The 21,435-nt window shown below is 34.5% G+C and overlaps 1 protein-coding gene and 1 long non-coding RNA gene across 2 annotated transcripts in view; one reads left to right on the plus strand and one right to left on the minus strand.

Annotated features, from left to right (window-relative positions):
* Window positions 1-21,435, minus strand: part of LOC149790256 (2',5'-phosphodiesterase 12-like) — a 29,850-nt gene that overhangs the window by 6,597 nt on the left and 1,818 nt on the right. Inside the window, exons 2-6 of the mRNA XM_089972290.1 lie at window positions 20,196-20,329; window positions 18,785-18,947; window positions 14,494-14,626; window positions 9,796-9,951; window positions 4,639-4,759 (exon numbers count right to left, since the gene is read on the minus strand). Coding sequence (XP_089828416.1) covers window positions 4,639-4,759; window positions 9,796-9,951; window positions 14,494-14,626; window positions 18,785-18,947; window positions 20,196-20,319 — 697 coding nt within the window. The 5' untranslated portion in view covers window positions 20,320-20,329. The remainder of the gene's footprint in view (window positions 1-4,638; window positions 4,760-9,795; window positions 9,952-14,493; window positions 14,627-18,784; window positions 18,948-20,195; window positions 20,330-21,435) is intronic.
* On the plus strand, window positions 91-2,921 carry LOC149790258 (uncharacterized). Its single transcript, XR_016423822.1, has 3 exons — window positions 91-359; window positions 983-1,079; window positions 1,938-2,921. It is a non-coding gene; the product is annotated as an uncharacterized LOC149790258 (long non-coding RNA).

Here is a 21,435-nt window from a genome sequence, read left to right on the forward strand (position 1 = left end):
GTAATTGGTTAGAAAAAAATAAGTTCTTAATTTTATATCCCATCATAGTCAGCTTCATCAGCCATCATCATACGGAACAACGTCGGCTATTTCTGCGTGACAAAAACGTGACTCCGATACGCGAAGGCGAATACTTGACAGAAAAATCAGACATTTTGTTCTCTTTTGATTTATGATTTATCTAAAGAGTTAATATCTATACATCGGATACCAACGCCGTGATTTGGATATGTTGGGGAATGATTGGTTTACAGTAAAGTGGTTTTAGAAGACAAAGTTTACGACCAAGAGGCAATATCGTGTCGAGGTGTGGAACACAAATGGAAAGACAACACAAATTGGACACCCAAATATTATAGGTGAGTATGAGATAAACGGAGTCTCGACTTTATCTCGTTTGCCCAAGTATAAACTGACTATATGATTAACCGCCCAACACTATATATGTATGACTGGTAATTAAATTGTAAGCAAGTATTTCAATAAATGTGAAAAGATATACAAGGTCAAAAACAAGTTTCCTTTTGCACCAGTTGTAAAATTAGAGTAGGTATTTTTGTTTTTCAATATATATGTATATATAACTTTCAAAGCAACCTAATTTGTGGAATTTTATTTTAACAGCCATAACCTTGTAATTGTCAGTCTTGGAAATGTTAACTCTAGTGATACATGTAAGCCCAAACAGGGACTGCTCTGGTATTATGATAAAGTTGTGAATTTCTTGAGTATTTGTAGATCTAGTCCAAAAAGGTCTTTAGGTTACTGCTAAATTTTCAGACTGCTACATATATAAGTAAAATCATAACTTAAGTAACTTAAGTCCTGGAAAAAGAAATTTTGAAAAATTTCACATTAATCTTAGCAAGATTAAAATGTACACAAGTTTTACCATGAAGATGATTTTTGAACGATATGTTAATGTTTTAATCAGTCTGACTGTACAGTCTGTAAACGTTTTAATGCTGTTTGTGTATTACAGGTACTGGTGTTCAGGACAAAATATATAAGCAGTTTGAAGTTAATTCCACAAAGTCCATTCCTAAAAGCACTATGTACTGGAGGAAGAGAAAACAATGGTAATTCCAGGAGTAATAGAGAGTTTTTTTACATTTTAAATAATGTCTGCAGCTGTCTCCCACAACAATGTTTATTTGTGTGAAGATAAGCATTATTCTTTATACATTTGTTCTTACCTAGTACATTCACAGCTTAACATGGCTCATATCTTAAACACAGTTTCATTATCATATCAATAATTTAAGGAATAAACAAATTTCACTATACAACACTAAGTGGAATTTTCAGAGTTCAACAAACTCTGAGTATATGGTGAAATCATTCAGTATTTACAGACAGAATATTCAGTGTGCGTGTTTGAACAGAACATTCACTCTGTATGGGTTATCCAACACACCATACACAATATATGCACAATGTACACCATTTTTAACCAAATCAGCCAATTACAGAAATTCCAGGAAATATCTGATCAGTATTGATTCTTGCAGAACAAGATATAATAATTTATTGTTATGCATTGTCATACTTAAGTTTTTAATTATTTAAAATGTTAAATATAATTTTTACTTTCATTTTTCTTATAATGCCCTAAAATGTTATGAAACTTGAGTTGTTTTTCTGAAAACATCACATACATTTATGAAGTGTATGTTGTATCACATGTACTTTGTATGATTGAGTATATTATTGTGTATCAATTACTTGTCATTTACATGCATTCATTGTGTATCATGTTTGCATTACCCATGTTTAAATAATGCATGCATTAACATTGGATTTGTCAAACTAAACTACTGTAACAGTGTAATATTAACTGTACATATTCAATTCCCACAACAAAACAATAATGTTTGAATGTTAAGATTTTAATATGAATTATACACGTTCACTAAAATTTGTATTTCTCATTACAGTGTTGTTGATCTAGGTGAATCCAGTTCTGGTCTTGGATATTATGAAATTGGTGACTGTACGTAATACTAATCTTCAAATATAATGAGAATATCAACAGATGAACCAACTAGATATGGTGACAGTGACATGAGTTTTTCATCTGACTCAGAAGAAAGTATAGAGTTTTAATCAAGTTCAGACAACGAACAGTATCATCAGGTGAATGAAGCAACTCAGTCTTACCCATCTCATGTCACAGATCCCCCACTTTATGTCATAGCCCCATAACAAGATATATATTGTAGTGAAATCACAAAGTCTGAACATGTTATTGTCCTTGGGGCTTTGCCAACAAGATATAATTTGTCAGATGCTAAATATGTGACCTTTTGGACTTAGTTCAGTTGCATCTTCCTTCAGCAAACACAGGATTGACAATTGTCAAAGATTTGAAGGAAAAATGTGAATTCAGTAAGGAGTATCTCAAATACAATTTTTATTGTGGGATCTGCAAAAAATTGTACTCCGATAAAGAAGAAATGTGTGAAACTGGGGGCTGTACAGGTGTACATAACTAATAATTATGAGCAAACATCTCTTTGGAATGAAGTTGGCTCTGACAAGAAAGAAGACTTCCTTTCATCATCAAAAATAGGATCAAGTGTCTTCGAGAACCTATTAGTGTTGTTGAAATTGGAAATGCCATTTATGGTACTGTTCTCCCCAATCATCATGAAAAGGACTAAAATGGCTCTCACCATTGCACAGCAGAATTTCATACTTATACACTGTAGTGTCAAGCTCAAGTGGTGAACAGATTTGGACATATTTATGATTTTATATGCACTAGATATTTTCTGGTCAGGATTTAACTAATTTTTCAGGATATCTTTTCATACATGTATAGTTTGTGTTACACCAACATTTTTGTATAGTGATGTTCTTTTGATAATGAACATTTAATTACATATGTGGTACATACAATAAATGATGTACTACTTCAACACTTGTAGTTTGTTTTTTTAAAGCAGGGGTCAAGTGTGTGTGTGTGTGTATGGTTTAGTTTGTTTATTTGACTTGTGTCCTCTATTTCTCAGTATATATTTATCATAGGTTTGAAATAATAGTTTAGTTTCAAGTTCAAAAATCTGTGTTACAGCGCAGTTTAGTCATGATTGCTCTTTCTTTAGGTAATTCAAAATAATTCTTTGTACCAATCTTGAAAATTGACTAAGTTCTTTTCCAGGGTTTTCCATGCTGAAATTTATCCCCAAAATTCTAAGTCCAAACTGTCCATCCTTTTCCAGGGTTTTCCATGCTGAAATTTATCCAAAAAATTCTAAGTCTAAACTGTCCATGCTTTTCCAGGGTTTTCCATGCTGAAAAAAATTCAGAGTCCAAAATGTCCATCATTTTCCAGGGTTTTCCATGCTGAAAAAAATCAAAGTCCAAAATGTCCATCGTTTTCCAGGGTTTTCCATGCTGAAAAATTTCAAAGTCCAAAATGTCCAGCATTTTCCAGGCATGTCCAGCATTTTCCATGCACAATGTCCAGGGTTTCCATGCTAAATTCTGCAGAATATTTCATTTTTCCATCATTTTCCAGGGTTTTCCATGTTTTTCCATCGTATTCCATCCTTTTCCAGAGTATACGATGGAAAAAGTACAGCCGGGAGATATAAGCATATTTTTCCAAATTTGATCAAAAATATGGCATGCCGAACAGTAACAAGGTTACTTGATCAGGTTCACTACATAAATGCACATTCTAATCTTGATCAAAATCAGATCAGTTTAAATATTGACTCCAGAGTAGCAGCAAGCAATTGCTGATGAAGGACAATGCATAATGGACACAGGTTCATGCCTTAAGTTATTATGGCCTCATGGCCTGATGATGCAATTTCAATAAAATTTGCACTGTCACACAACTGATAGAAGATGAAAAAGGTATTGTTATTTATTTTAAAATTATCTGCATGAAATCAAATGCTAAATTTGGAATAAGTGAGCACTGCTATTTTAATTGGAATCACTATAAAGATTTTTAATTAGAGCTATTTTGATGAAACTATTTTTTTCTTGAAGTCCCTTTGACCATGACCAAATTCAAGGCATGTGGCCACAAAACTTGATGGTTTTATGTAAATAGTTGTTCCTTCTTTTATTTGTTGCACCTTGATCTTTGATCTTTTGACCCCTAAATAAATAGATGTGTTCCTTGTTTCAAATGCAAGCCATCAACAAAGTTAAGTCAATGTAGTCGATAAAGAATTTGAAATGTCATGGGAGTTTTTAATTCTTAAAGTCACTGCGACATTGATTTTTACCACAAAAATAAGGTGTCTTTCTTGTGTCAAATGTGAACCATTTATAAAACCTGGTCAGTGTATATGGTATAGAAATCGAGTTGTTGTGTGGAAACAGTTTTCATCTTCCAGTCCATTTGAACTTGACCTATAATCTTTTGGGCACAAACTTGATACATTTCTACCTTTCCCTATTGCAAGCTACCTATAAAGTTTGGCAATGGTAGATGGAGAACTTTAGTTATTGTGCATAAATGAAATAGGGAGATATGAACAGCACAATATACAACACCTTACGGCTGGCATGTAAGGAGACAATCAAATTCCCTTTTATATGCTTTTGTACAAACGAGTGTATATTAAAAGCTGGATTGACCTCTCATTCACAAATACACCAAGAAGGTCAACTTACTAGTTTGCATATCAGTATGGTCTCCTCTACTTTGTCTCCTTGTCATAAACTCATACACCATGCTGTCAGGTAGAACATTGAAATCTCCACAAAACACGAGAGAAACTTTGTTTTCCTCATCCTGAAAATAAATGTTATTTAAGGTAAGTCACAAATTCTTGCCCACTCCAAGAAAACCTGGCATCTACACTTAGCATTTCTTTTTTAATTTATAATACTGGTAGGGGAGGCCATCCAAGTAAGATCATTTATTTTCAACTGGATGGGTGCAGGGGTAGGAGTGTTCGTATTGGTTACAAGTTTTTGACATACGAATCTGTCAAAAGTTTGGAAAAGTGGCTCATCATCAGACATGAAAATGTCTAAGAAGAATAACAATAAACAAGAATACATTTACCTGTGTGACACAACAATAAAGGTAAACATGAATACATTCATTTGAATGACAAAATAATGGTAAACATGAAAACATTGTATGACAAAATAATAGTAAACGTGAATACATTCACTTGTGTAACATAATAAAGGTAAACATAAATACATTCACTTGCATGACACAACGATAAAGGTGGACATAAATGCATTCACTTGTACAACAAGACAATAATGGTAAACATAAATACATTCACTTGTATGACATGACAATAATGGTAAGCATGAATACATTCACTTGTACAACATGACAATAATGGTAAGCATGAATACATTCACTTGTACAACATGACAATAATGGTAAACATAAATACATTCACTTGTATGACATGACAATAATGGTAAACATAAATACATTCACTTGTACGACATGACAATAATGGTAAGCATGAATACATTCACTTGTACAACATGACAATAATGGTAAGCATGAATACATTCACTTGTACAACATGACAATAATGGTAAACATGAATACATTCACTTGTACAACATGACAATAATGGTAAACATAAATACATTCACTTGTACAACATGACAATAATGGTAAACATGAATACATTCACTTGTACAACATGACAATAATGGTAAGCATGAATACATTCACTTGTACGACATGACAATAATGGTAAACATGAATACATTCACTTGTACAACATGACAATAATGGTAAGCATGAATACATTCACTTGTACGACATGACAATAATGGTAAACATGAATACATTCACTTGTACGACATGACAATAATGGTAAACATAAATACATTCACTTGTACGACATGAGACCCCTTTTTGGTGAGCTACATTTTATTTTGTTAAAATGGAAAATCTTTCAGAGCGAAATTCACCCCAAAATCTTCAACACTGAGTCTAATTTAGTGTATGAGCAGTTGTATGGATGTAATGCACAGAGATGCCAACATGACTGCGAGATTGAGCTTTTGCCAAAGCAGCTAGATAAAAATGAATGACCTATACTACAGATCTTATTATTACAAATTCATATATTTCACAGCATACCAATTATTGTGTATCTTTTATATATACATCTTACATAATTTTAACATCCATCTAGTTATGTTTAATCTACTAGTACATTGTGTTTACATTTATTATTATTCATTTTCCTAAAGTTTGTGCACAATTATTTTTATTTGCATTTTTTTCAAACAACACTTTATGTAGAGCTGTATAACATTCCTTCCATCCTTTAGTGCATTTTGTGGTTGCAACAAACCATGAATTTAAAGATCCTACTTGCACAGATTCAACAACAAAAATTCTAGCACCAACTTCAGCAAGCATGAATTTAATACCAACACAAATATGACAATCCAAAACTGTGAAAATTTAAACTCAAGAAAGGAAACTAATTTGTGGTTTAAAGTAGAATTCACTCAATACATCCTTCTGTGTGTCAGAAGTGGCTAATGAGGTTAATGCATCTCACCCTGAGATGCATCTCATGAAGTTCCAACTGAGAAGGTCTTGGCTTTTTGCAGTTTATATTTATATTCTAGTGAATTTGCCCTTTTTTTGTCTTGGCCTTTTCTTTTTTGTTGTTTTTGAGATACCTAAATTTACACCACACTATGTAAACAAAATTGTGCTTACATGTCTTTAAGCCCTTTTTTAAAAACCTGTACACACACAAACACACACACACATACTCTTGTAAAACCTACAAAACAGGGACATAAAATTTTTACCATCAAAACGGGGACATCTTTATTTTAACAAATTATGAGGGATGAAGATCTACTTTGATATGTTATCTGTAACTGATTTGTGGTTGATTTCCAAAACACACTATCAGAATCTTTACCATCAGAACAAGGACACACAAATATACAGTTAGAATAGGGGACATACCATAAGTATGTATTTTGATTCTAAATAAGGATCAATTCAATCTAAATACTGCAGTAATCCCACCTCATGCACATAGCTGACATCCATATTAACAAACTAAATTTAAATTATCATGTTGAATTATTATATAAAATGAAATAATCAAAGATCTGCATGCCAATCTTCAGTTAAAATAATTGTATTAGCAAGAATATAGTTTAGAATTTAAAATGTCCCACAAAATAACACATTCTTAACTTTGGTGTACTAAAATTTGCCACTTCAGTGCAATCCCCGACACTAATAAGCCAATGCATTATAAGATCCCTTTGATATGAAACACACCAAAAATGTATTAAAAAATGTCCAATTTCAGCAGAAAACCAGTCTTTTTTATAATTAATATGTAAAGGTCCCCATTTTGTAAGTATCATGTCATGGTTGTGTGTATGAAAATATTCCTTTTTTGTATGTACCTTCCCAAGTTTGTGTGTACAAAAATGTCCTCATTTTGTATGTACTGTAATCAAGCAGGGTATGGGCCATTTGTATTCACATAGCTTTGTTAAATTTTGGTGATTATTTGTTTCATTATAGGGAGTCAGTGTATATCTCAGCCCGAATAATTAGCCATTTTGTTGGGGCAAACATCATCATGTACAGTAGTAAATATGGAGTATGACAATTTGTATATAGCTCCCCATTTTAAGGATTTCCTAGATGTTTGTGATCACGTGTTTGATTATGGGTAGTCAGTGCTGGTGAATTAGTCCTTAGCCCGATTAATTAGCCAATTACTATGAGCAATCATCACAGAGTTTCAGTGTTGTTGAGGTTTCATGGTTTAGTTTTAGTAAGCTCAGGTCAGAACCATACAAATCCCTGTAGCCAAGTAGTCCCTATTAAAATCTAATTGTGTGGATTGATTGTGCGACTCCATGTGCAGTATATATTATGATAGGGACTAGTAAATTGTATAATGGAATGATTAGGAAGGGACTGTCTCGTTATCTGGATACGCCTTTTATTCTTGTTATGATGGTAAATATGGTGTAGAGTTACAGGCAAAATGAGGCTTAAAATCATGATCTGACTTTCTTAAGGTAGTGTAGGAAAAATAGTTCCCGGCATTTGGTGCTTGAGTTGTGACTTGTATTTTATAGTAGTTAAGTAACTGCACTATGTTATGGAAATGTAATAAGGTGAAACAAAGCAATTGTGAGGTTGACAGGTAATTGTGAAGTTGTGATGTAAATGTGTAGTTGTGATATTGGTGGCCATGCATTAATTTGATGAAAATTATTATAGCATGCTTCATTCATTCTCTAAAGAGACCCTTTGTGAGCAACAGTATTAATGTTCTGCCTTTCACTTAGTGGAAAAACCAGTTGTGAAGTTATAGTGTGGTATTGGTGATCACTGATTGATTAGAGACACATTGTTTAATGACTATTGTCATCAGGTCCTTAGAAATAGGGGAAAACAAGGGACTTACAGCCAGAAAGTAATCAAGCTAGCAAGAAGAAAGAAAGACAGATTGAAGAAACAGAGCCAAGAGAGGAAGAGAGAAAGATGTAGAGAATATAAGGTATTTACTAAATGAGGAAAGAATGAGAAATATTTGATAATTTACCTCCCCCCATGAAACAAAATTACTATAATTGTTTTGTTTCACATTATCCAGCATTCACATTTAAGTTACATCGAGAAACAATAAATATGAGTACAAACACTTGTATTTTCAGTGTTGTAACTGGTACAAAACTTCTTTTTATTTTCTATTGGCTCACGGTTAACTTGTCAGATTTAACTCTGACTTGGTTAACTGAAGCAAAGAAATGGCATTATTTTTCGGTTACCATTATGCTTCTAACCACATTTGAATGAACTAAAATTCATGCTAATATTTTCCAGTTTATTTCTTATCCAAACGTGAATGACTCAAAGTTAAATAGGAGATAAAATATAAAAGAACAGACGAACGGCTAGAATATCATGCCCATTATAAAAACTGAGCATAATATCTAAACGAAACCTTTCATTTTCAGTTTTCTTGTGTTCCTGATCGAATTTGGTGAAATGTATTATGATCAGGACATCACATTAACAAACATGTATATCGATATTGCTCTCTGAGTTAAAAGAGATGTATCATATGTTTTCAGTCCAGTTACCCATCTTCAGCAAAGTTCACAAGCCAACAGCAAAACCATGAATTTTTACCGTATAAATGGGGAAGCAGTTTTCCAACTGATACAAGGTTTTGAGTTGAGTCGGACATGTGTATTGTTGTTCAGTATGCTCTGAAAAAAATATTGACAAAGCGAGGACATGCTCAGATACATTTAGTTCAACATTTGTATGATTAAGTAAGGTCATGACATTCCATTTAAGTTGACATTACAAAAGGGGGGTCCCTGTTTTGAGCTGTGTCCCCAGTCTGTTGGTGTGTATTCACAATGGTGTCTATTTAAAAGTACACACACACATACACAGAGTACACTTCATATTTTACTTTACAAAATAATTACAAATCTGCAGTGAATAGATCCTAAATGATGATGAGAATTGCAAATGGGTGAAAAAGCTCAGTGTTGGATGCTTTGGGTGATAGGATTGGATATAACATTATTGTTGGGCAACTAATGAAGTTGCCCTGATATAGACATAGCATACCCTATATGCAGATCACATTTTTCCCTGGGTTCAAATGATTCTACATCCTGCTGCCCAATTCTGAAAATCACATCTAGTTTCCTCTGGTTCCAAAGTCTAAATCTTGTTGCCATATATGCAAATTCCAAGCACTTTCTAAAGACATTCTGAAAAAATTCCCAACGTGTTATCAATCTTTAAAGCAATATGAAACAAACCTGCTGCTGATAAATCTGTAGAACATCTTGTAAATGCCTGAGAGCCACAACTGCCTGTATTAGTCGAATATGCGATGCTGATGGATAATAATACAGATGAGTGTTGGCTACAACAAGCTTGTGTCTGGGAGAGTCTATGGTCTCTAAAACAAGCACCTGCAATGAAAATCAACTCTATATATACTTGTCTAATGCACACCAACTATGAACAGAACACAGCGAAATACCCTAAATATGCCGTTCCATAGTCATATGAGTGAGCATTACAGCAATAACATTGACACATCATGTCAGAACAGATTTCTGTCATGGCTATAATATCATAAACTTTACTAATAGTTAGATCAAATGAAATGATTCTCAAGTTCCTGATGTAGCAATCATGTTAGTCCAAATTACCAAGCCAATTGGGGGCCCGGGACCCCAAGTGGCCTGGGCTATGTGGGTTTGAGATAGCTTGCTAGTAGCTTCCAGTGGGTCAGAATTTCTTCCAAGAGCTTTTCTGGGTTCTTCCTCAACCAGCTATACTGGCTGCCATGTATCATGTGCTGAAAATTGGCATTAAGCCCACAACAACAAAGCATGCTGTCTTGTCTTACAAACACAAGCATCTCAATGACAGAGAACTTTATTTTTATCATTGTGCTCTGTTGCTACAATCTGATCCGGGGCCCCTACTGGCCGAGTAGTCTAAAGCACTCCCCATTATGGATCACTGTCATCTCACCTATGTCTGCGTGTGTTCGAGTCTCAGGTTCAGCTAGTGTGGGTATGTGAGAAAGCTTGCAAGTAGCTTCTCATGGGTTGGTGGGTTTTTTCCTTCATTCTTCCTCCACCATTTATTCTGGCTGCTATGTATAGCCTACCTTGTGCTGAAAAATGGCGTTAAACTCTACAATAACAGCAACAACACTCTGATCCTGTTTTTATCTTTAGGATATTACCATTAGTTAATTCAAACTAAGAAACAATCTATCAAACTTTAGATGCCATTTTGTCACCTACTGTCATACTGTACTGACCATTTGAAAATGTAGGTCACCAAGCCCTAATACACTGGTCAACTTTGACAAATGAGAGCAGAAATTAATTCAATTCAGAATTAATAGTAGAAGATTACAAAGAGTGATGGTTCTAGTTAATATTAATTAAATAGTACTTATGAAAAAAGAGCCCCATGTGAACCTGATGTAATTCACCTGGCTTACGTAACAGCTGACCATTCAATAAGCAGGGACAACCTAGGTAAATATGTCCATAACTTGATATCACCTTGATCTGAACCATTTTTCTGTATCATGATCACACTTTTTTCTAAAGATAATAGCATAATTAATGTATAGTTTCTTGTTCGTAACCAAGATGACCAAAAATCATGATATAAATCAATTTATAGAAATTGAATGAAAGATAGCATCTCTAGATCAAAAGAGATCAGCCAATCAGAAGCCAGGTATCTCATTAATATAACTTAAATCTGAAGTTTTATCAAAATAAGATACGATTATGATGTGGCAACAAGCTTAACCAATCATATGCAAGATCATCTCATGAACTCCAATGATCTCCCATGAAAGTTTACATAATGATGGGGTCATTGTACACTACAGTAGCATCATATTTCAAATACGTGCTTTATCATCATAAAGTAAAAAATGTAAGATCGGCAAAATAGAAAAGTACATATATCTACATAGTATTCTTTATTTCCCTAACTTACAAATCATCAGTCTTCGACTTTGGATAAACCATGAAACAATCGAAGTTACATTTATTCTGAAGTCAAAAACATGATGTGGTTTTTAACTTCATCTCTGACAGTTACAAAGGTTGTAGAAATAGCTCATTGAGTGAATTTTCGATGCTTTGATTTGTAATTCTGAAAAATAAATAGATACAAATTAATGCAGCAATGTCCTGACTAAAAATATCATCACTTTATTTATTATATAACACTTTCCAATTGTAAACAAGTTGTTTATTGGAGAAATATTTCAAACATAAATGAAGGAATCAATTCCAAAGCTTTTTATTGGCATGTTATCAAAACAGATAAAACTGGAAGGTTAAAATTCTTCGTTTCCTACTTGGATAGACAGACAAGATAAATTCATATGCAAGCACCCATTTAAGTTATGGTTCATTGATCAAAATTTTTCTTTCGCCTGCAGAAAGTATATGATCAAAATATAAGAGCAACTCATGGAAAGGGTGCTATATGAAATCTTCCACTATCAAGTAGACTTCATTGGGTTCTTAAGCATTGTCAGTTGAAATAAAGCATATCAGGACTACTACAGTAAAAGCCATGGAGAGAACAATGGATTCTGTTCACTTTCGATATTGTTCAACACCCTAATTGTATGAGCCCATATTTCAATTGTGATCAAACTAGATCAGAATTATGGCTTTGAGAGTGGTAATCAAATCAGCCAATCAGATGCAAGATCACCTCATTTCTATGCATGGATCTGGCTCATTACTGAAATCATCCAAGAGCTTGGTAATATAAGCATATATTCCATGTCTGATCAAAGTCACAATCGCAGCCAAATCTGCATTCTGTAATAATTTCTTCTGCATTCAATTAGTTATGCATCATTGCACAGGTCAAATATCACGTAGACTGTGAGCCAGAAATAGGTACATGATAAGACTGTGACACAGGAACTAACAGCATAATTACTTGAAATCGAACATCTCTGAATTAAACTGCATCTGCCCAATTTTTAAGTGAAAAACCTGGTATTGTAATTAAAAAGGGCTGATTTCATTTTATATCTCAGCATTATGATTCTAAAGTGTGTCAGATAGCAAACACTTGGCAGTTTTCACATGTCAGTTTTTGACGTTTTAGTTACAAATGCAACCATGTTATTCTACTTTAGCTTTGTCATTTACTTTGAGATCAACATACAGGGACATGTTCATTCTAATTTCATCATGTCCTTAAAATGCTTTCCTTATCAACCCTGTACGTAGCACATATCGAAAATGTTACAGCACTTTATTTCATTCTGTCGTTGACTCTGAACTCTGACATTCTGACCCCAAAATCAATAGGCTCATCAAATGTTAGCCATAAACAAAATTTGGTCCAAGCCTGTGTTAAAGGATAAAAGTTATTGTGTGGAAACCATATGTTCTTCTTCACTCACAGTAACCCTGGACTATGATCCCATAATTGATTACTGTGCAGAACCATTCTTCCTGTCACAGTGTCATTGACCTTAGACCTTTTGACCCCAAAATCAATAGTTTCCTTACAAAAACTGCACACATTTTTCTTGTTTAAATCAGTGATCGTGCCCAATGACTGCCAACTGTATACTATTAATTCACAATTTTCCTTGGGATAGTACCACTTTGTATGGATTTTGTAGTTCTTGCAAACCACAATTTTCCATGGGATAGTACCACTTTGTATGGGATTTCCATGGGATAGTACCACTTTGTATGGATTTTGTAGTTCTTGCAAACCACAATTTTCCATGGGATAGTACCACTTTGTATGGGATTTCCATGGGATAGTACCACTTTGCATGGATTTTGTAGTCCTTGCAAACCGCAATTTTCCATTGGATAGTACCACTTTGTATGGGATTTCCATGGGATAGTACCACTTTGCATGGATTTTGTAGTCCTTGCAAACCATAATTTTCCATTGGATATTACCACTTTGTATGGATTTTGTAGTTCTTGCAAACCACAATTTTCCATGGGATAGTACCACTTTGTATGGGATTTCCGTGGGACAGTACAACTTTGTATGGATTTTGTAGTTCTTGCAAACCACAAATTCAAAGATCAAACAAAGAGTGATTCATGTGTGAAAACCAAAGTATTTCTTCTCATAAATTTGACATTTTTCCTACCATGAAAACTGATATAAACGAAAATAAATTAATTCATAGTACCCTATATATGCTCTTATAAGTCCAGTACAGCTGCAAACAGACCCTGATAAGCCAATGCATAATGCACAAGCAGATCAGGGTCTCCATTGTTTCTTCTACTGATTATTCAATATTTAGTAAACTGTATAGACCTGTTTCTTTAGCACACTATGCAATTTGCAGTTGGACTCTGTAAGTGAGTACATATTGTATGTTCAGATCTCAGCCAAACTGTTACTTTTACAAATGTCAATTACTGACACATTAAGAATGCCATGGCTTGCCATGAAAGGTCCTGAACTCAATGCAGTTTGTATCACTTTATGATTTCAGCACTGATGAACAAAAGCATAGACATCAAATGAACTAGCGTTGGGAAACCTACAACAAATAATAAAAATGCTTTTCACTAGTCCTTTGGGGAAATTTAAAACAGAAATAAAAATGATATTCACTGAAAGAAAAAAGCCATTATTTTCTTGCAAGAATTTACGATGGATCAAAATTAATTTTAAATTAGAGTTTTTGTTCTAAGTACTTTTCCATACAATGGCACAACAACATGACATGCAAAGTACAAAATGACGTGAACTGAGCCAATAGCAAAATTAATTTAGTTTATTTATTTCAAGTAACTCAAAGCATACTTCACTCAAAATGGATTTGTAAACACGTGTAAAATTAAGACTCTTGCCATACAAGGTCCAGGACAATACATATATTCAATGAAATTTTTCTTCTTTGGACATGGGGAATTTTAATGGTTCCTGGAGATCCGATCAAAAATTCTTGGTAAACTTACTTGAACAGTCTGGAAATTGGTTTTAAAGGCTTCTCTGAAACTCTCATTTGAGTAGGTTTTCTGTAGGATATCGGCACACCTAGGATCTGTCTCTAGTTTGTCTATGATCAGAATGTCATGTTGTCCTAAATACCTGTAGGGTAAATACATATCTAATGAAATTTAAAGTTTTATAACTTTTCAAACCTTAATTAGATAAAATATATCAACTGTTGTGTAGATACTGAAATTTATAGTATTCATGTTAAAACCAATGGAATTACTTTGGAACTAATCTATTCATGTTAAAACAAATGGAATTCAGAGGTCTCACTAGGATTTTAAAACTAGGAGTCCAGGACTCCCATTCTGGTATAAATAAGAGTCCCACCATCAAAAGTTGCAGCCCCTCCAGGGGTCAAGCTATAGTTGAATTTTAGGGAATAGTTACTTCTCCTTTTGGACAGAGCACCCGACAGGGAGAAGTGAGAGCTCAACAGGGAGAAGCAGACGCAAAGCAAGAAACGCATATATATATATATATATATATATATATATATATATATATATATATATATATATATATATATGTTCTCTTATTTAAATTAAGCTCTCTATTTCCCAATATTCATATTTGCATTTAAGCAATAATTTATTTTCAAGCAGACAATATTCAGAGTTATTTTGGCCATATAACTCTAAAAGAGAATAAAAGAAACTACACTGTAACGAATTTTAACTGAGTAACCAGGTGATATTACTGTGATTTCAAGTTAGTAAAAATGCTTAATCAACTACCCATAATCAATTTTTTTAAATTCTTTTATTTATTTATACTTTCTAAAAGTTCACAAAAGAGGCTCTTTCAAAGATTTCTAAACGTGTCTGAAACAACCCCTGTACCATGTACATGAAGGCAGATGCACACGTGTCTTCAGATCATACTGTTCGTCCTCACTTCTTTGTTGCTGATTAAACATTATTGTAACTATTCATAAGTAACACACTAAAATGCACAAATTTAAGGACGTCTCCTTTATAGTTGGTATATGAACTAAACCCTTCTTTCCTACAGAATCAACATAGACGTGAGTGCATCTATTTTTAGATGGAGAGGTTTTTGTAATGTAATCACTCAGTTTAATATAGCTTCATTACAACAGACCATTGACAGGACTGCAAATTTATGGTTTATTTATTTGTCTACCTCCTTGTAGTAATTTTAGGCAATGATTAAAATAGTACATGTATCTGCTTTGCTGTTTTTTTGCAGTATTTTCGCAAATATGTGTAAAGTCAGAAAACAACTTAGACCTTACAGCGCATCTTGTGAATTCCACAACACAGCATTGTCCCATACGTTTCTGACCTATATAATTTGCATTTTAAAGTTAAATCTTAATAAAATAATACCTAGGCATCACTTTCAATTAACTGCATATTTTCCCGGTGATTTATGAAAAGAGACAATCTAATAAACTGGTACATCCCAGACTTAGCTAAGTCAGCCATTATTTCCTGTTAGGCCCACTTACAGTTTCAAACTAATTTAATGATGAAATAGTGTACAAGAGGCAGTTAATATATATCCAGATCACAGATTCTGATCTTAAAACACAAACTCATATTTACACACTATTGTTAAAGTTTCAAAACACAAGCTGATATGTTTTTATTATCAATGGATAGCATGCAGGAAATTGATAGTTGCTACCTTACTCGGAAATGGGTTAATGGTCAATCAGCTATCAAAACATAATGCTTGTGAATGGGCAAGAGTTTGTCAACGTAATTGATATAAAAACTAGGCCTAGCTACTGATGTCTTGATGAATACATTTCACTATTACACTAGAACTAACCGGGCTAAGGTCGAGGGGCATTTTAAAAAAGTATGGTCCATCAATGTGCCTCTTAAAAAAATCACAGGGCAAAGTCATTTTTGCTCTCCTAACAGAAGGTTTACATTCTTAGGAGATTTAGTTGCCCACTTCACCTGGTAACGTGACCCCTGGACCTCCCTCAAAAACTATGAAAATTAGAAGAACTATTGGTTGCCACTGAGTTTAATTTCTGAATTCTTTTAACAGAGACATAGCTCCTTTTCATCCATCAGTGTGAGACTGAATTTTGTCAATCCAAGTAAGGACTTATTCCAAACACTAAGCTAGGCATCACACACTTTCTTACACTTAGCTTCTGTCCCATCCAAACTATCAAATCTAACAGCTTTAGCACACTTCTGAATCTCGTTACAATCTTCGGCAGTTTGCCATTTAACCCCAAAATACTTATCCAAATTTACGAATGGCATTTTATCTAAGTCTCAACATGTCTTGATTCTGAGGTCACTGCTTATTCCACTACATTTGGAAATGAACACAATAACAAAAGCTAAAGTGGTTTTTTTACGTACTCTTATAAACGACCACATGTACATCTCTGGGTCTTTCTGCCTCTGAATTCAATCACTGTAAATATCAGTACATTTTCCCACCCAGCCACCAGTCAATGCCTTTGAAATTGCCACCCATCTATTGCATCATGTTCTTTTGATGTACTCTCATAATGGCAACATGTACATCAAGGGGTCTTTCAGTCACTGAATTCTGTCATTGTAAATATCAGCACAGCTAACTGATCAACACATTTTCCCACAAAGCAGGTGGCAGAAGCAGGACTGGCAAGTCTTAAAATTTTGCCACACACCTATTACATGCGCAAAGAGTACTCCCGCCTCAGTGATTTTCTGCATCCCAAAAAAAAAACGGCATCCAAATACGCATAATTAAGCGTTTCCAAGACCTCAGGAAATTACTTTGAACTTGCTCTATTTGTATTATAACCAATGGAATTACTTCTGAACTAGCTCTATTCATGTCAAAACAAATGGAATTATTTTTGAACTACCTCTATTCATGTTAAGTTGAGTGTCCTTTGTAATCAGATTTGAATGTCCTTTTGTGTACAGGGTTGATGACATATTTCTCATATTTCCCAAAATTCAGAAAAGTGATCTGATTGGTTGATAAGTTTGGAATAGTGATCTGATTGGCTTGTAAGATGAGGCAATGTAATAATGTCATTTTTAGTGTAAACATTTCAACAGCAGACTGAGTTAATATGGGTTAATAATCCAATATTTAATGATATCCTTTAAAGCTTAATGATATCCTTTTAAGCTTGCAAGAGAATTCTAGTCTGAATGATCAAAGAAAATGCATCCAAATAAATTATGAGACAGCAAGAAATATATTTGCAGTGTTGCTTCTATAAATTTTGACAAAGGTGCTAATATATGAAACAGTGATCAATGATCTACTAGATTAGACCTTTGAATGGCAGTGATCTCACAGAGCTAAACCAGAGTCTGGTTGAACAAGTCTAACACAAATAAGGTACTTACTTATACATACATTATATTCATTCTCATTAGCCAGGATGTAATATTTATTGAAATGAGTGATGTAGCGATAAAATGATGTATATACTCACTCACTTCAGCAAACAACACAGACCCTAATCTGCAAGCACATAATTCAGTGGCAGGTCAGAGTGTATGATGTCTGTTTTACTGATTATTCCTTGCAAACTGCATAGAACAAAATATGCAGGCACAATATGCAACATGAGATCTGGATCAATGAAGTTTGCATTAGGATTGAACTTTTACAAGAGTATAAATGGTGAAACAAAATTTATCCTATTTAATGGGTGCCATGACAAACCAGCATTATAAAATGGGCAGCAGCATAATGAGTGAGTTTACAGTAATGGACCAGTGTACATTCAAAAGAAAACAACATAGTTGACCACAAAGCCAGGCTGGCTGTTAGTGCAGTTCTGCAGTACAATATAATTATGTCATAAAAATGTCATGATAGCTTAATGGATAAAATGCCAGATTTGCAGCCTGACTGATTCTGTCATAAAAATGCCTTAAAGCTTCGAATGCCAGAGTTGCAGCCTGACAAATGTGGTTTTGAATCCTACCATTGCATCATGTCAGGCTGACTACTGTGTAGTGTTGTTCGGCAAGGAACCTGAATCCAGATTGCCTGGTAGTAAATGACCTTCCTGTGCTGCTGTACTCTAAAACAACAAACCAAGCCAAAACAAGCCTTCAGAAAATACAATTAACACCCTGGTAGTGAGGTAATATGAGGTACTGTCCATGCACAATGCATATGCCATGCATGGAAAATTTCTCACATAACATCAGAACAAGGACAATAATTGTTCTCTTAAACAGAAGACAGGATTCTAAAACCGAGGCACTATATTATATTCTGTGAATGACACTAGGTGCAAACCTGAACTTGGATTTTCTAAAGAAAATGGCTGTTCCCTCTGGTGTGTCCCCTCCTTTTTCCCTGTAATGACCTTCAAGGTCAAAGGCCACCAGTGAAGGTAAAAGGTCATCTCGAAACAATTCCCTCCCAACTTCTTGCAGACACAGAATGTCATTGTTGTATCCTATAATAAATTGTGTTCACAAAACGTATTACACTGAAGTGAGAAAAGTTTATAAATTCTAGCTTTAACAGTTAGTTTCTTTATAGGACAAGATGATACGACATCAAAATTTAATTACAAAATACTACAAAAAAATACACAAAATAGTGTATGAACTTAAAAGTGTCACCTGCCTAGTGCTGTTATAAAGTACTATTTTAATGAAAACAGGTACTGAGAAGTATACGCCCATGTTAACAATTCACATTGAAAAACAGGCCTAAAATTCCTTAAAAATTTTAAGTACTTACTACAGTGCACACAAAGCTTCATTTCTAGTCCTTATTAGAGACAAGGGTCCATAAAATTGCCAGTCATTATTATCGACAAGCCTCTGCCCGAAAAGTCCACAAAATGTGGGCAAAATAGCAAATTTATTTGAGGCTAATTCCTTTTTTTCCCTTCCTACTACAAAAAAAAAACTTGTACTCTTATCAGAAAACAGTTTAATCTGTTCAGTCTTGTAGACTGACTCAGATTCATATCTGTCCACTATTATTCTTCCACTAAAGTCAACAAATAAAACAAAATGATATAAGACATCAGAGTAACAATCAGGCTGTGGTAAGGTTATCAATGGGTTTGTAGTCTTACTCACCTGTAACATGTGACCAGACATGTGAGTAGACTGTGGTGAGGCTTCCTATGGTGTAGACATCTTACTCACCAGTAACATGTGATGGACTGTGGTGATGCTTCCTATCAGATAGTCATCTTACTCACCTGTAACATGTTACCAGATTGTGGTTAGACTTCCTACAGGGTGGTCATCTTACTCACCTGTAACAAGTGACAAGACTGTGGTGAGACTTCCTATGGGGTGGTCATCCTACTCACCTGTAACATATGACCAGAGAGTAGCTAGGCTTCCGATGGAATGGTCATCATACACACCTGAAACATGTGACCAGACTGAGGTGAGGCTTTCTGTGAGGTCTGTGACATGTGACCAGACTGTGGCGAGACTTCTTAGGAGATGGTCATCTTACCAGTAACATGTGACCTGGCTGCAGGCTGGCTTCCTATGGGATAATCATCTTACTCACCTGTAACATGTGACCAGACTGTAGTGAGGCTTCCTATGGGGTGGTCATCTTGCTCACCTGTAATGTGTAATCAGACTTTTCTAAGGCTTCCAATGGGATGATCATCTTACCTGTAACATGTGATCAAACTGTAGTGAGGCTACCTATGGGGTGGTCATCTTACCTTTGATCTCCTTTAGAAGCAGAGGAATTCTATATTCAAGTTCCACAGCATAACGAGGGCAGTACTGGAATTCAGTCATATAATCTCTATTCAAGTACATTTCTGCTAAGATATTGTATGACATGATTCTGAATCTGAAAAGATAATAAAATCTAATATTATCTTTGTAGTTCTTATCTGGGGAATTTAAGGTTATTTTGGGAAGAGAAGAACTTGATATACCAAACTCAATCTACATTGGTTCCAAACATTATTAGTAATACTTCAGAACCAGTGTTTGTAAAACACAAGTCCCCGCACTTGATTGCTTTGTAAATCCACCAACCCAAACAATGTGACCTTAAGGTCAAGTATGCTGTTGTTGCTGTTGTAGGGTTTAATGCCATTTTTCAGCACGAGATAGGCTATACATGGCAGCCAGTATCAATGGTGGAGGAAGAACCCCGAAAACCCCAGGAAAGAACCACTGCCACATGAGAAGAGATGAAGTATGAAAAGTAGGCCAACATATGACTCGAATGAGCCATTTTACACAAGTCAATTTAATTTGCTGCAATTATTGTTACAGTATCTTATTTAATATATATTAAAGACCAAGTACTGTACGGCAGATTTCAAGAATAAATTAAGACATAAATTTTATTTTTCATATAATTTATCCTAAATATAATTTTCAAAAGATATAACTTTTTTTCCTTATTATTTTGATGAAATTCAATGGACAGTCTACATCTCCAATCAACATTCCAAACATATCTGTGTGCGTGTGTGAGTGTGTACACATACATACATATGTATGTATGTATGTATGTATGTATGTATGTATGTATGTATGTATGTATGTATGTATGTAATAATGGTGGTATGAAGTACAGGACCTGCAGTTTTCCCAGTTGGACTCCAAAGATATAAGACCTCCCACTTTTCCAAAATATGCAAAATTAAAAGTATTCCTCTGCAGTCTCAAAGTTGTTTCTTAAACAAAGTGTAAAATGTCAGCAAATATATAATTGCAAACTTACATGCAAGCAATGCAACTCGAAGCCTAGTAACACTTTTTGTGGACTGCTCTGGTGGCCTAGTGGTTAAAGCATCCGCCTCAGATGCAGGAGGTCGTGGGTTCGATCCCGGGCCAAGTCATACCAAAGACTCACAAAAATGGTACTAACAGCTGCCTTGCTTGGCGCTCAACATTAGGAGGTTAGTGTTAGGACTGGTCGGCCTGGTGTCAGATAATGTG

The sequence above is a fragment of the Sinohyriopsis cumingii genome, chromosome 10 (genome assembly GCF_028554795.1).
Source record: "Sinohyriopsis cumingii isolate HCF-2022 chromosome 10, ASM2855479v2, whole genome shotgun sequence".
Classification (NCBI taxonomy): domain Eukaryota; kingdom Metazoa; phylum Mollusca; class Bivalvia; order Unionida; family Unionidae; genus Sinohyriopsis; species Sinohyriopsis cumingii.